The sequence below is a fragment of the Typopeltis vanoorti genome, chromosome 8, assembly GCF_054136105.1.
Source record: "Typopeltis vanoorti isolate ZY-2024b chromosome 8, IOZ_Tvanoo_1.0, whole genome shotgun sequence".
Classification (NCBI taxonomy): Eukaryota; Metazoa; Arthropoda; class Arachnida; order Uropygi; family Thelyphonidae; genus Typopeltis; species Typopeltis vanoorti.
This window is the reverse complement of record NC_143556.1, coordinates 142,786,067-142,802,279: the sequence shown is the minus strand read 5'-3', so window position 1 is coordinate 142,802,279 and position 16,213 is coordinate 142,786,067. Positions and strand designations below refer to the sequence as shown.

The 16,213-nt window shown below is 36.2% G+C and overlaps 1 protein-coding gene across 1 annotated transcript in view; it reads left to right on the top strand.

Annotated features, from left to right (window-relative positions):
* The window catches only part of Cad74A (cadherin 74A), an 850,889-nt gene that overhangs the window by 563,495 nt on the left and 271,181 nt on the right, over nucleotides 1-16,213 (top strand). Inside the window, exon 29 of the mRNA XM_090396473.1 lies at nucleotides 13,841-13,961. Coding sequence (XP_090252599.1) covers nucleotides 13,841-13,961 — 121 coding nt within the window. The remainder of the gene's footprint in view (nucleotides 1-13,840; nucleotides 13,962-16,213) is intronic.

The following is a 16,213-nucleotide window of genomic DNA, read 5'->3' as shown; positions in this document are numbered from 1 at the left end:
TGTTTAGTCAGTTTGTACATGGGGCTGTCTATACTATCTACTATTGGACGAAGGGGTGTATTGGCTTTGTGAATTTTATGGATCCCATAATATGCAGGGTGGCCTGATATGATAAGGTTTAAGTTTTTTTGTAATTTCTTTAGGCCGGAATGTAACTTTTTTTAAAATAATTTGTATGCTTTTTTCCTTTTGGAATTTTGTAGGATCCCAAACTGTGATATGATAAATGGAGGAGTCTTTGAGAAGTTGATTCATTTCCTGTTGTATTCTGCTTGGTTCATAATGACAATAGCATTTCTCTTATCAGCTATAGCTACAATAATTTGTTTATTCTTATGTAGCTTTCTCGGTTATTTCATTTTCATTCCACAGAGATATAGCTGATATTTCTTTTAATGGAATGTTATTCTTAAGAGGTTTTGATTTACCGTATATTATCGCATATAATGCGATCCACGTATAATGCGAACTAGAAATTTTTTTTGAAAACTAGCCCTAAAATGCCATGTCCACGTATAATGCGATCTGTTAATCTTGTTCCATAACACTATAAATAATACAATATGAATTAATGAAAGAAATATTTATTTTAAAACAAAATGTCAAAATCGTTTAAATTCTTCTTCATTTTTTGAGTCGTCAAACATTTCATTTATAAATTCATCTGTAGGGATTGCGTCATCAGTGTAGCAGTTGTCGTCATCGTCTTCATGCTCTCCAATTTGTTGTGCGTCATCCTTGCTTTCGTATATGACGTGATCTTCGGATCCATCCATTGAATTACTTATTCCACATTTAAGAAATGAGCGTTGAATCATTTCAGATGGTATCGAATCCCATGCTTCTTTGACCCAGCTGATGACTAGGGTGATCTCAGGCTTCTGAAAATTCCCACCCTTTGTCATCTTCACCAAACCAGATGACATCCATTCTCTCCATTTTTCACGTAAGTGATCTTTAAATGGCTTATTCAAGCTGACATCAAGCGGCTGCAAAACAGAAGTTAGACCACCCGGAATGACTGCTAGGTCTGTATGTAGCTCACGTGCTTTCTCTTTGCTTGCCTCTGTTAAATGCGCCTGGAACATATCCCAGACTAACATGCTTTGTTGACATAACAAGCTACCTGGATGTATGTTCCATACTTGATCCAGCCACAGTTGTACACCTTCTTCATCCATCCAACCTTTCTGATTGGTGCTAACAATTACACCTGGTGGAAATTTCATATGCTTTGGAATTTTCTTCCTTTTAGATATCACTGTTGGCTTTAATTTGGTTCCGTCTGCCATGCATACTAGAACAACGGTAAAATGCGTTTTTTTCATGTCCCGTTGTTTTTATGAAGACACCCTTTTCACCAACTGAGTTTACTGTTCGATTCCCAGGCATATCAAAGTACATGGGCATCTCATCCATATTGCCAATTTGGGAAAGTTCATATCCGTGACACTTCTGTAATTTTATGATTAATTTATGGAAGGACTGCACTTTTTCTTCAAGCTGCTTTGGTAACTTCTGCGCAATTTTTGTTCGGTGTTGTAATGTTAATGCTTTGCGTTCCATAAATCTGTTGCACCACCCAGGCGAAGCAAGAAAAGATGAAATACCTGGTGTGTCCTTGAATTTACCATTCTTGAGTTGTAGAGCTCGAAAACGAATTGCATTTCTTGTGACTATAATGCCATCTTGTCGTTGCGTCAAAATCCATTCATTTAGCTCTTCTTCGAGTACTGGAAAGGATGCTACATCTCCACGACGGGCACGTTTCGTTTTGGGGATTTTTTTAAGACTGTCTTTTTGCTTACACCAAAGTCTAATATTATTCTCTGCTACACCAAATTCTCTCACAGCAACACTGTTATTATGTTCTTCTGCAAACTGCACGACACGCAATTTAAATCCTGCTTCTAAAGATGAATGTTTACGTTTCTGTTGGCTCATTTTCAGGCTAGGTTTGTTTAACGAATAATATTTAAAATGAACCATGGTTAAACCGATATAACCTAACTGTGCTCTATCTATCTCACTGTGCTCTATCATTCGGCAATAGAGAGTGCATGCACAGTACGATGCACGCTCGGTCGCCGAATGTGAGTGGGTAAAGTAGATTTGGTTGCTTAGGCATTAGGTAGTATATATTGGATGTGCAAGTCTAATAAGATGTTATATTTTTTAGAATCTGCATATAATATGAACCCCTAACTTTAAGTAGTATTTTTTACCACAAATTTTTCGCATTATACGCGATAATATACGGTAATTAGAATATTAGCCACAATAGTTCATGGATACCATGAACTATTGTGGTGTTCTGTGATGGTCATAATTTTTCAAAATGGTAAATTTTTGGCCACAATGGCAAAATTATGCCTATGACTAAAGCACATTGGCTGTGTCCATCGAGAGTGTTTGTGATGATAGATTTATTGAAGAGACAGAATTGCTTGGCAGTGGACACAGTAGTAGTAATAGTGTGGGAGATGAAGAGAGAACGGGAATGCAAGACGAACAGGGAAAGGGAGGGAAGATAGGAAGACATGGCATAGGGAGAGTGGATGTTGAAAGTAGCAGTGAACATGTGTATGGAGATGGAATATATTGCAATGTGGGTGGAGCAGTTGAGACTGAGCAGGTAAATGTAGTAAGCAGTGATAAAGGTGATTGGCAATGGCATTGGTGAGGAAATCACATCAAACAAATGGCTTGGATAGGAATGGTTATATACATAAAAATGAACTGCTGTTTTTGTTTACAAATACTAGAAGTATTCAGAAATAAGGGAGATGAAATGGCTTCATTAATTGAGTTTATTCACGAAACAATCATTGGAATAAGTGAAATATGGTTATATGAAGATGATATCCTAAAAGGAATAGAAACAGAATGATACAGTATTTTTCATGAGGATAGAAAGAACAAGATGGGAGGAGTGCTGCTGATGATAGCAGGGGAATTATGCCGACATAGGGTAGACATGAAAGAGGGAAATAGTGGCCATGGTTATGAGGCAGTGTGGTGTAACATAGAGGTTGAGAGGAAGACACATTTAGTTGGATGTTGCTATAGGTCTGGATATGTGCAATGTGTTGATGAAGAAATGTGTAAACAACTTGGAATTGTGAACAAAGGAAGGGTAATTTTATGGGTGATTTTAATTATGGCAGTATAGATTAGAATGAAGAGATAGCATTTCGGAATAAGGAAAATTAATTTCTCAAGTTCTCAGAGATAATAATCTCAGGCAGCAAGTAAAGGAGGACATGCGAGTTGTAGATCCAATTATATCATCTGAGAATGTAACTGTGAGTGGAGTTTCACACTCACACTTTCCTACAGTTGGTGAGAGCAAACATGAAGTGAGCTTGTAAACTTGTCATGATCATCAACCTTATAATTCCATGTATATCCTTTCCTCATAAAACTCTGCATTGGAGTCAGAATGGAGTTATAGCATTGATCAAGGAGTTGAGCAGCTTGGGAATTGTCAAAACATACATAAAGCATCAATGTGTGTATGTATTCTGAAGACCAAAAGGCTGAATAAGGATAAGGTAGGTGTAAAATGAATGAATGCAGAGCTTAAGCATTAAATCTTAAAGAAGAAGATACTTTGGAGGCAGTACAAGATGAATAACATTAATAATCAGTTACATGAAGAGTGTAAAGAACAAGCTAGGAGAGTGGCTCAGTTAATATGGAAAACAAAAGTGCAGTATACAAACAGAAGTATGAACTTGGTAAACTAGGCCATCCACAGAGATGTTTTTTTAGATATGTGGCAAGTAAAAGGAAGAATAATCATGGTAAGATGATGTCAATGGATAAAAATGGCAGAATGGTAACTGCTGCCAAAGACATTGTTGAGGTATTCAATGATCAACTTATAAGGGTGTGTCATCCTGATCAGGGTGGAATCATGAGGAACTTAAATGCAGAGGACATAGGAGAGGATGGCTTAATTGTTATTGAGCAGAAGGTATTTGAGGGAATAACTAACCTTCACGTATATGAGGCAATAGGATTTGATGACATATCACCATACCTCTTAAGGGAATGCTCCAGGGAATTAGCAGTAGCATTGGCATGCTTGTTTAATAATAATAATAATAATTATTATTATTATTATTATTCAGGCCTCCATGAAGTCAAAAGACTCATCATGGGAGGTCCTTCCTAAGAACATAAAGTCTGTCAAGACTCATCGAGGTCCCCCCCTAAAAAACACAAAGTCTATCATAACACTCTTTAAACTCATTGACCGTTCTGGCTCTTGCCACTCCATCAGGCAATGCATTCCACGGTTCAGCCACCCTCCACACAAAGAAACCACTCCTCACCCTCTTGCTCACAGTTTCCTTTCGTAACTTCCAGGGATGGCCTCTTATCATCACTCCTTCCCGCTGTTCAACCAAGCGAAAGAACTCCCCAGTGTCAACCCTGTAACCACCTCTCAACAGTTTAAAAGTCTCAATCATATCACATCTCCTTCTTCTATCCACCAAACTCTGCAGTCCACATTCCCTCAGCCGATCCTCATAACTAACATTGTACAGTCCTGAAACTCTTTATCATCCGTCTTTGTATCCTTTCCACAGTTAATTTATCCCCTTCAAATCCTGGGGACCAAATCTGAGAACAATAGTCCAAGTGTGGTCTGATCAGAGACTTATACAACAGAATGATAACCCTCTTATCTCTGCAGGTCAGTGTCCTTCTCATAATTGCAGCAATCCTCTGTGTTACCTTCACCACCTTTGCAATATGTCCCCTAAACTTCAGGTTTCTATCAATCATCAACCCCAGATCTCTTGTTTCCCCTACTTCCTCCAGTATAACTCCTCCCATAGAGTATGCAGCATCCCATCGATGTTTTCCAAACCTCAAGACCTTAAATTTTGCTGCATTAAATTGACGCCTCCATTCATTTGCCCATCTATCTAGCTTATTCAAATCCTCTTGCAGGGCTACCACATCTGCACTATTACTAATAATCCTTCCCAGCTTCACATCATCTGCAAACAACTGAATATCCCCTTGCAATCCACTGGCAATGTCATTGATATAAAGGTTAAACAATATAGGTCCTAGTACTGAGCCCTGTGGCACCCCACTTGTAACCCTCTGCCTCCTTGAAACTGCTCCACCATACACAACTCTCTGATACCTATCAGACAGCCAATCCTGAATCCAGTTGACCAATCTGAGATCCAGACTGCAACTTAAATATCATGTGCTGCAACTTAAATATCAGCTTATCATGTGGCACCCTGTCAAATTCCTTCGCTAAGTCTAAGAAAATTTCAGTATATGCCTTTCCCTCATGTAACGTTCTTGTAACTTTATTATAAAAGGCCAGCATACTGCTAAAACAAGAGTGCCCTTTCACAAATCCATGTTGACTCTCACAGATAACATTACCCTCATCTGCCCAATGCTGTATACGGTCACTCACTACTTTCTCCGAGATCTTAACAACTACTGATGACACACAAACTGGCCTATAATTAGACACTTCCAGTCTGCTACCACCCTTATGCAATGGCACTATCTTACCTTCCTTCCATTCCCTGGGCACCTTTGCCGAAGCCAGACTTTCATTGAAAAGCCAGGTTAAAGGCACTGTCAGTTCCCTAGCACATTCTCTGAAAACTCGTGGTGAAATACCATCCAATCTCAAAGCTTTACTGACATCCAGAGTACTCAGTATCTGAAACACACTCTCCTCCTTTACCTCTAAACCTCGAACCAGCCCTATCCCTCTAGCATTAAAACTGACATCTCTAGGATGAAATACTCCAATAAAGTGTTCATTGAACAATTCCACTATGTCCTCTGCATCAGTCACTCTATTCCCATTTTTGTCTCACAATATCATTCTTACACAGTCATTTCTCCTCCTGTTGGCCACATAGCTAAAAAATTCCCTAGGATTTTCTTTGAATCTTAGAGTGGAAAGAAGGTAAAATTGTTCCGCTGCATGAAGGTAGTGATAAAGTTGTGGCTTCAAATTATAGGCCAATCTGTATATCAAGTTGTGGTGAAGGTAATAGAGAGTTTGGTGAGAAGCATGATACTGAATTGGGTTGGAAACAGTGGTATTCTTTGTGGTTCTCAGCATGGGTTTTTTTAAGGGGAGATTATGTTTTACTAACTTACTCATGTTCTATACCAAGGTAAGAAATACCTTGGACAGGGGAAGATGCATATACAGTTGTGTACTTGGATTTTCAAAAGCTTTTGATAGGCTCCCCTATGACAAACTATTAAGTAAATTGAAACAGATGGGATGGATAACAGATTTCTGAGTTGTATCAGTGACTATCCCTCAGATAGGTATGAGATCTATCAGTCCATCAATGAGTATTTCATCCTGGAGAAGTAAGTTTTAATACTAGAGGATGATGTATTAATGGGCACTCTTGCTTTAGTAATATGATTGCCTTTTATAATAAAGTGACAAGAGTGGTTGATGAGGGAAAGGCTTATACTGCCATTTTTTTGGATTTTGCAAAGACATTTGACAGGGTGCCACATGATAAGCTGATATTTAAGTTGCAACACATAGGTTTAGATGTTGGTTTAGTCAACTGCATTAAGGATTGGCTGTCTGATAGGTATCATAGCTATCAGAGAAGTTGTGTATGGTGGGGCACATATTAAGGAGGCAGAAGGTTACAAGTGTGGTCCCAAAGGGGCTTACTACTGGTACCATTGTTTAACCTTTATATCAATAACATTCTCGGTGGATTGTAGGAGGATATTCAATTGTTTGCAGATGATGTGAAGCTGGGAAGGGTTATTAGTAATATTGCAGATGTAGCAGCCCTGCAAGAGGATTTGAATAAACTAGACAGACAGGTAAATGAATGGGGGTATTGGTTTAATGCAGCAAAATGTAGTCTTAAAGTTTGGGATACATCAATCTGCATACTCCGTTGGATGAGCTGTACTGGTGGAAGTAGGGGAGACAAGAGATCTCGGGGTGATGACTGATAGAAACCTGAAATTCAGGGAACATATTGCAAAGATGGTGAAGGTGGTAACCCCAGAGGATTGCTGCAATACTGAAGAGGACGCTGCCCTGCAGAGACCAAAGAGTTATCATTCCATTGTATAAGACCTTGATCCGACCACGCTTAGACTATTGTTCTCAAATTTGGTCCCCAGGATTTGAAGGGGATAAATTAATTTTGGAAAGGATACAGAGGCAGATAACAAAAATAGTTTGAGGACTGTGCAGTATTAGTTATGAGGATCGGCTGAGGGAATGTGGACTGCAGAGTTTGGTAGATAGAAGAAGGAAAGGTGATATGATTGAGACTTTTAAACTGTTGAGATGTAGATACAGGATTGACACTGGGGAGTTCTTTCCCTTGGTGGAACATCAGGAAGGAGCAATGACAACGGGCCATCCCTGGTAGTTACAAAAGGAAACTTTGAGCAAGAGGGTGAGGAGTGGTTTCTTTGCATGGAGGGTTGTTGAACCATGGAATGCATTGCCTGATAGAGTGGGGGAGAGCAAGAACAGTTAATGAGTTCAAGGAACTCATTAACTGTTCTTGGTAGATTTTGTGTTTCCTAGCAAGGACCTCCAACAGTGAGTCTTTTTACTCCATGGAGGCCTGAATAATATTAATAATAATAATAATAACTGATATAAGTAGTTCTTGTTGAAAATAAAATTCGAGTTTGATATGAAAAGGAGGCATAGTTTTGTACATTGGAAATGAATATCATTGAAAGCAGAATCTAAAGCTTTATCTATGAATTGAATCTGGAAAACCTTTGGAGGTTTGCCTTTATCCACGAGAAAGCTAATTCTAATTTTATTTAATTTACCTTCTAGTTTTTAATTTTTTCATAGTGAGTATTTTGCTATTCCAAATCTGTGACTTCATTTTACCACATTGAAAAATAAATAAAATAATAATGCCTTTAGAAGCAGTTATTAATGTTGATGTTGCTAAAAAAAAAATGATTAAGAGTTTTCCACAGCTGTTAAGTTGATGATGTATGGTATTTATTGCATTTGGGAAAGGTGATTAAATAATTAACATCATTTTAACATCATATTATATAATTTATCATTTTAACATCATATTGTATAATTAAAATAATGATCCTTCATGAAAATTATTTTATTTCTTTATTTTTAATGAAGAATTCACCCACTTGAGGTTCCAAATATAAGCATATTAGTACCATACCATTAATAGGGTTAAGGCTTAAATAATCAAATATCTTTCCTTTACAGACCAACCATGTAACATTTTCAAACCACTACTGCAGGGACATAGATGATTATGAATGATCATCACCCAGTGTGTTGACTATCCTGCACTATAAATGAAATATACCAAGAAATTATATTCTTGGTTTCATCCTTTATTCAAGTGTAAGCAAACTTAGTTTGCACATGATGTAACTTCAGGACTGACTACTTATATATAGAAGCTAATAACTTCAGATCAGTTGCCTTAGTATCACATAGTGCAAAGCGCATATCCTTATGGACAAGTATAGTGCTATGTATTATGGGAAGTGCCACTACTCAGACTAGTTTCAACCTTTATTGAGGTATGTTAGAGTACATGGATACCTCTCCAAAAATTCAGAGTGATCAACAAGATCACTAGTTATCTCACTGAATGAATCTAAATAAACCTCCTGTGTATAATCCACATACTGCGCCTGTTTGTGTTGAGGCTTAAGTGCTGGGAGGACATCATGTTGGAGGTTTAATGGAATATTTACATTACTAGGAAGGGATTAAAGAATTAATTTTAATGCTTCCAATATTTTGTCTCAGTCACTGAAATATCTTCAGGGATTTATAATAACTCTTATAACACACACAAAGACTACACAATACTAATGAAACATATGAATAACTCTAATGTCCTGTCTAGGTGTTGCACCCTCTATATGCATTTGTAGGTGGCCTAGAAGGAAACACGGGACCTTTGACAAATAATGTTTCCAAATTTTGGAAAGTTTTATACATATGTATTTATTTAAATTTAGTTGATTTCTGAGTGCCGCTGCAGATAGTCTTTCCTTTTTATATTTACTATTAAGCACAGTAGTTTTCTTTCAGGAGATCCTGTGATTTGTATCTAATACATGGTCTGCAAGGCCAGATTGACCATAGTCGTGATTGCAGAGGTACGATTTGTGTTCTTCTAAACGGATGCTCTCTTATCTACCTGTCTATCCAATGTCAAGTACCCTGTTCCTACAAGTGTTGCAGGAACAGGGTACTTTATATACTCCAGGCACTGAGAGAGAGGAGGAAGCTGATCTTTGGTAGAATGTATAAGGGTAGCAATTTTCCAATGGGTCTTAAGAGCTGTGTAAGGTTGTACTTTTTTAAAGACCTGGCTATTTTTTCTGATGTGCCATGTATGTAGGGGATTATGATAGCATTTCTGAAATCCTTCTGAAGTGATGGCTGAGGATTGGGGAAAGATAGGATTATTTTTTAATATGTAATCATTGTAACCATTGAAATGGAAGGTGATGTGTATGTAGTTGAGTTCAGTTGAAAGAGAGGAACAAAGATTATAGGCTCTGTTGGTTAGAGTTTTAATAACCATATTGTTGAGCACTGCTTCCAGTGCTTTGCGAAGTTATGCAATTGTTGTATACAAAATGAAGATCCTTAATTTTGATTTTCATTTTTGCTAGATTCCCAGCTACATTGAAATTAAAAGAAATCAGATTGCAGATGCAGCTGCTAGGTCAAATTATACTGTTTACCATGTGCTATTTGACAGTCACTTTCAGACACTGTATTAGATTAAAGCTTATAATGAAGTTGCAGACTTCATGCCAGGAAAAACTGACAAATTACATGAGATTAAGCCTGAAATTAAACATTAGCAATCTAGTCAGTGTAGAAACAGAAGAGAGGAAGTTGTTATTTCCAGGCTCCACATAGGTCATAGTCATCTTACCCATTGTTCATTATTTATTGAGGGTCGATGACCCATCAGCATGTGAAAAATGTAACACACATCTTGCCATTTATCTTATTCTGGTGGAGTGCCAGCACTTCACATTAGAGATGAACAAAATTTTTAATAATCTAGCTGAGCCATATATGCTTGTACAGATCTTATCAGACTAGGACAAAGTGCATGAAATTTGTAATAGTTTGCCAGGGCTATATTGCCTTATTTAGGACTTCACATCAATTAGATATATTACAAATATTCAGTACTAATTATATTTTTTCATCATTGGTTTTTATGTTTGATTACTTCTAAATGATATTGTATTATGATCAAATTGTATTATCTGTTCTTGTCTTGTCAGATGTCATCTCCTTTCAGGAGGTTGACTACCATGAGCTTCCACCTTGTATAGTTTTCTGTTTCTCTTTTGCATTCTTTATATCACAAAAAGGTCCAGTCCTTAATTTCCCATCCAATCTGATCTTTGTCTTCCTCTACTTCTTTTTCCTTGTATCATTCCTTTTAGTATGTGACCAAGGTAGGTGGTTTTCTTTTCTTAATGGTTTTCAACAGATTCCTATCTTCTCCAATCATCTCTAATATTTCTAAATTAGTTTTTTTGGCAATCCCTTGTCCAGGTTTCTGCTTCATATAGCAGCATTGACCATACGTAGCATTTTTTATGTGAATTTCCCTTGAGGTCAGAATGTTTTTCATGCTAATGAATGTTGATCTAGCAATTTCTATTGTTCTTAATATTTCCTTATCACACTTTCCATTCTCTGTAATTAGTTGACCCAAATATATATTTAACTCTCTATTTCATCTCAAGTATTTCCTCTGATCTTAATATTTATGTCAGGTATTTTCCCTTTTTCTCTTGTTACCAGCATGGTTTTGGTTTTTTGAAGTTGAAATTAAGTCCATATTTTTCACTTAGCTTCAGCATCTCTTCTAGTAGATTTTTAAGATCTTTTTTATTTTCAGCTAGCAGTACTGTATCATCTGCATATCTTAAGTTTTTTATATTCCTGCCTCCTATGCTGACTCCTTTAAATTCTTCTAATTGCTGGAAGATATTTTCAGTATAGAGGTTAAACAATGTAGGAGAAAGAACACAGCCTTGTCTGACACCCTTCTTTACTGGGAATTCCTCTGCGATTTCTCCTGATATTTTTATTGAGGCAGTTTGCTCCCAATATAGATTTATCAGTAATCTGGTATCTTTACCATCTACTCCTAAATTTCTGATGCATTTCATTAGTTGTTCATGTTGTATATTGTCAAAGGCCTTTGTGTAGTCAATAAAACGTAAGTAGACTTTTTTCTGCTTCTCTAGATATCTTTCTATAATAGTTCTAATGTTGAAGAGTCCTTCTCTAGTTCCTTTATTTTCCTGGAAACCAGATTGTGTTTCATTAATTTCCATTTTGATTTTGTTTCTTTCTTTCTAGGATGATATATAACATAAGCCTCCGTAGTGCAATTGGAAGAATGACGGTACATTGCGCCCTTAGATTAGAATAAGCCTGAGTTAGATTCTCGTCACGACGAGAGGAATCTTTATCTGGACGATTTCAATCGAAGGTGAGTTAGCCGATCTCATACGGAGGTGGCAGCGTTTTTCACCCCGCATACAGGCAAATCGGCCCTTCAGGACACACGCAATTTACAGACAAAAAATACTAGTTGTGGTGGACGGTAGATGGCGTTGATGGAGATGATTCGTAGTAGAGGTTCGGTGTAGGTCCTCCTGCAATGAGTCTTCAGACTCCTTGGAGATGTCAGGAATAATAATAACTTTTGCTATCTGACTGATCAGACTAATTGTTCTGTATTCTTCACGTTTGATTGTCTTCGATTTTTTAGGTATTGGTAGGAACGTTGAGTGCTTAAAATCTTTTGGCAGGTGTCCAGTTTTGTATACACCAATCCCTCAATTACTGTGCCTAATGCGTTCTTTAAAACAGACGCATTAATCGAAAACGCACTAATTGAATATATAATAACCTATGGGAAAATGTATAATTCGTTCCTCAGATTTCTTTTTTGACCCTTAATTTTTTTTTATAAAAGAATTAGGGTATATCTCAGGGTCTAGTTAAAGGAAAACCATGAAGCTGATAGACAATAAAACATATTCAGAATATAAATGTATTATTCTGCTTCTTAACAAAGAATTGAGCTAACGTAGTTTGGCAGGCATTCTGTTTCATTTTTTCATACAACTGACGGTACGGCCCTGTTGCCTCTTCTGCAAATTTTACTGTTTCTCTCTTTACCAGAGTCAGTCTCTAAGCATTACTGCATAAAAACTTCGATTGTACAAAAACTGTTTTCAAATTGTTAAATCATTAAATTTTTTCATATTCTTCAGGATCTTCCTGCTGTGTATCTAAATTTAGCAGGTCAGAATCACTCAACTTCTCAGAATGAGATTTAATTAACTTAGATTCATTTGAAAAGCCTCTAAAATCATTTGCACAATGTGGAAGAATGTTCTTCTAAATGGCTCACAGAATTCTAGCAGTAATTTCATCCAACTTTGCGACTTTATAACCAGGCTGAGATTTCTCTGATTTGGCTAGATAAGTCTTGGAAGGCATTCACTTCCAAAAAAAGGTGGGTTACATCAACATTAAATATTTGTTGATCACAATAGTCCCCTTCTTACACAATTTTCTTCAAAATCTCTGGATATCTCCTTATCTGCACTTGCAGATTCTCCTGTGATTAGAATATTATGTGGGCTATTTCTGTTTTTGAAATGCTCAAATCAGCCAGCACTAAAGTGGAATTCTCCATCTTCTTTTCCATCATTGATAGCCCTTTCTTTCAGGTTACAAAGAGACAATGTTTTTGATTTAACAAGGACAGTGTTTAGCGGGATCCATTTTTGGTGACAATCTTTGATCCATGTAAAAAGAAGTCTCTCTAATTCAATCATTATAATACTTGGATTTCGAGTGCATGCATGATGAACTTGAAGCAGCCTTACCTTTCTCTTTGTATTCAGCAGTTGATTCACCCATTTTTGTGTTCTTGTCCTATCTTTGCTCTGGATTCGCCTTGTTCATTTTTCTTTATTATTTCAAGTTTTTCTTCCAATCAGATTACTTTCCGAATCATTTTCACACTTCTATTTTTTGCTCACTAATTCTTTTACTCATAATTAAAGGTTAGGAAAATAATTTAAAATAAAAAAGTAAGGAAAACAATTGCATGAGATATGATCAGCAAACTGCTATGTAAAGCATACAACATAAATTTTGGTGGTAAATTTGGAACATAGTGTACATGGAAATAGTGTAGTATGCCATTAAAAAATAACTTTGCAAGATGTTTTAAATTGGTAACTAAATTATTTCATCCTGGTGAGTGATTTTTTAAAATAGTTAGTCATAAAAAATGTATAGATCAAAATTTTTTTAAAATCTGTAACATTTATTTTTAAGATGCATATAGGCACACTAATCAAATTTTAGAGGCGCAATAATCGAATTTGGATATCGAAAAAAAATGGTGCATTAATGGAGAGATTACTGTATTTTGTTATATGTGAGTCAGTGATCTTATAGCCTTATCATCTAAAGCCTTTAGATATTCTGCCATAATTCCATCCATTCCTAGAGCTTTTCCTGGTTTCAGTTTCCTAATGGCATTTGTTACTTCCCAGGTAAGAATAGTAGGCCCCTCCAAATCTTCTTGCATTGGCTTATCTATTCTATCATGATTGTAGAGTTCCTTTGAATACTCTACCCATCTATCCCTTATTTTGTCTTTCTCCATTAGGATGTTTCCAATGGTATTATCCGTTAACAATTCATTAAACAAAAAGGTATCGAATTGTGGATATATTTTTTCTTCCTTTTTCCTTTTAGAATTCTCAACCAGTTGATGTACATTTAAGAGAAGAGTCTCCAGTTGGCACAGTACTTGGGAAAGTAAAAGCTGTGGATAATGATACAGGAAGTAATGGAATTATTGACTATTATATTATTTGTAAGTTGAATTTTCTCTCTCTCTCTCTCTCTGTCTGTTTATTTTTCCTTTGTTAATAAATACTAGATTCTTATAACACTCGTTCACATTTCATAATAAAATGATTTTGTAGAATTTAAGTAGACAGTTTAAGAATTTTGAAAATAAGTGTGCAGAACATAAATGTTATGAATATACATTCCTACCAGTTATATTTAGAAATACTCTTGATGTCTTCCTCCATATGGATCATTATAGTAACAAATTCTAATATTTTTAGTAGATTTGAAGTTTTAGGCCATTCTTTGTTTGTGTAGTATTTGCTATTATAACATATTTGTAGATGCTGCTACCATTTGACAAAAATTACTTAAGTTCCTTCTGACAAATATCATATCAGTCATCATCTGGAATATAACTATATAAATAAATCATTTAGTGTGTTTTATTTCCCAAAAAAGGAGTACATTTAGTCTGAACTTTTTGAAGATTCATGGCAGCCAACATTCATCTTTACCATCACTGAAAGCTAGCCTAAGGTATCTGGGGAAGAGAGTACAACAGGCATTTGTCACCTCTCATCCATAACCCTAACACTATGTATTATTGTCTGGAATGGTATGAGTTATATGTTTGATTTTCTTTCGATGTGGGATTTACCTGAGTTTCTGGGGGTGGGGAAGGGGGGTCCTACTTGCCTGGGATAAAGAGTACAACAGACATTGACTAACTTCAAAACTAGCTAAAAAGTTCCTAGAATAAATAAAGGTCCTATAATCAGTGACTACAGGAACATTTTCTAGGCTTTTTTTTTTCAGCTGTTCCTGAGTTAGTTGATACTGGGACAGTCAAGTAAGTTTTTTACCTTTTTGTCACTATAATTGAACAGGAGATAAGATAAGTATGGAGGTCGGAAGTGTGATATTCTGCTGAACTATGAGTTATTGGTAAATGCGCAACTGGCTGATGGAATGAAAGAGTGCATAATTGCAGGAGCAAATGACCATATGAATAACAGAGCAGAAGCAAGTGTAATTACGAGAGCAAATTATTGTATAAATCATAGTATGGAAGCTAGCAAGACTACAAAAGTGAAAGAAAGTATAGCCTAAGAAATCAAAGCAAGTGACACTGTGGAAGTGAGGGAAAGTCAGAATTCAGAATAAGGAAATTAAAGAAATGAATGACAGGACAGATAGTGCAATTGCCAGGATGCAAGACTTGGAAACTGAGTTGATCAGAATGAGAAGAGAAATTAAAAATATGTGTAGCGAGATGAGAGGTTGGATGGATAAGAATGGATGTGTGCAAAAGGTTATGATAAAAGAAAGCAGAGAAAAATAAAAGTGAAGAATAACTTGAGAATAGTGATGTATAGAGATTCCATTATTAGGGCAGTGGTAAATAACAGATTCCATAAGGTGGATTTTCCTTGAGGAAGAACTAGTAGCATAATTGATGCATTAGATATGAGAGGCAGACACACAAACGAGTTGTTAGTGGTTATTTGAACAAACAAATAAATAGCATGTGAGGACAGATATCAGGAGGTTGCTGAGAAGAATGAAAATAACAGTGTGGTTGGAAAAGTAATCAACTCTGGACTTGTTAAGTCCAAAGCTGATTACTTTTTAATCAGCGTCTTGTTAAGATATGATAATAATGAGTTGAGACAGAGAGCAGTGATCATCAGTGTAGGAGAAGGGAGTGGAGTTTGTAAATGTGTGAGATGTATTTGAGGGAAGGATGAAAATGTACAAAAGTGACGGGTTGCATTTAAATGGATGTGGTCTGAGAAAAAGAGCAGAAATAAGAGGTGTATCAAAAATGCCAGAGAGAGAGGAACCTGTGAAATCAAAGTGGTTGTAAATAAGAATGCATTCCATCACCTTTGCTTCTGACCACATCTTCCTCCTGTCATACAATCTGCTTAGTTGTGTTATCCTGCTTCACAAATAGACTCTGATCATTTACTTCATTAACTTCTTGACTCCATTCCTTCTCACTAAAAAATAGCCTTTCTAAATGCCCAACATCAAACACATTCAAATTCAATCCATCAACTTTAAACCATTTCAACTTTCCTTCTAATTCACTATATAGATTTACAAGTTGAACTTGCTTTGCCTAACACAACTCAGCCATCTTACTATTTGTTATCTCAGTTCTCCTTCTCAATTTACTATTGTCATATCTTGGCAACACACTAATGGCTTTTCCTACAACGCTGTTATTCTTTACCTGCCACAATAACTTTCTCAAGTCTCTATCGA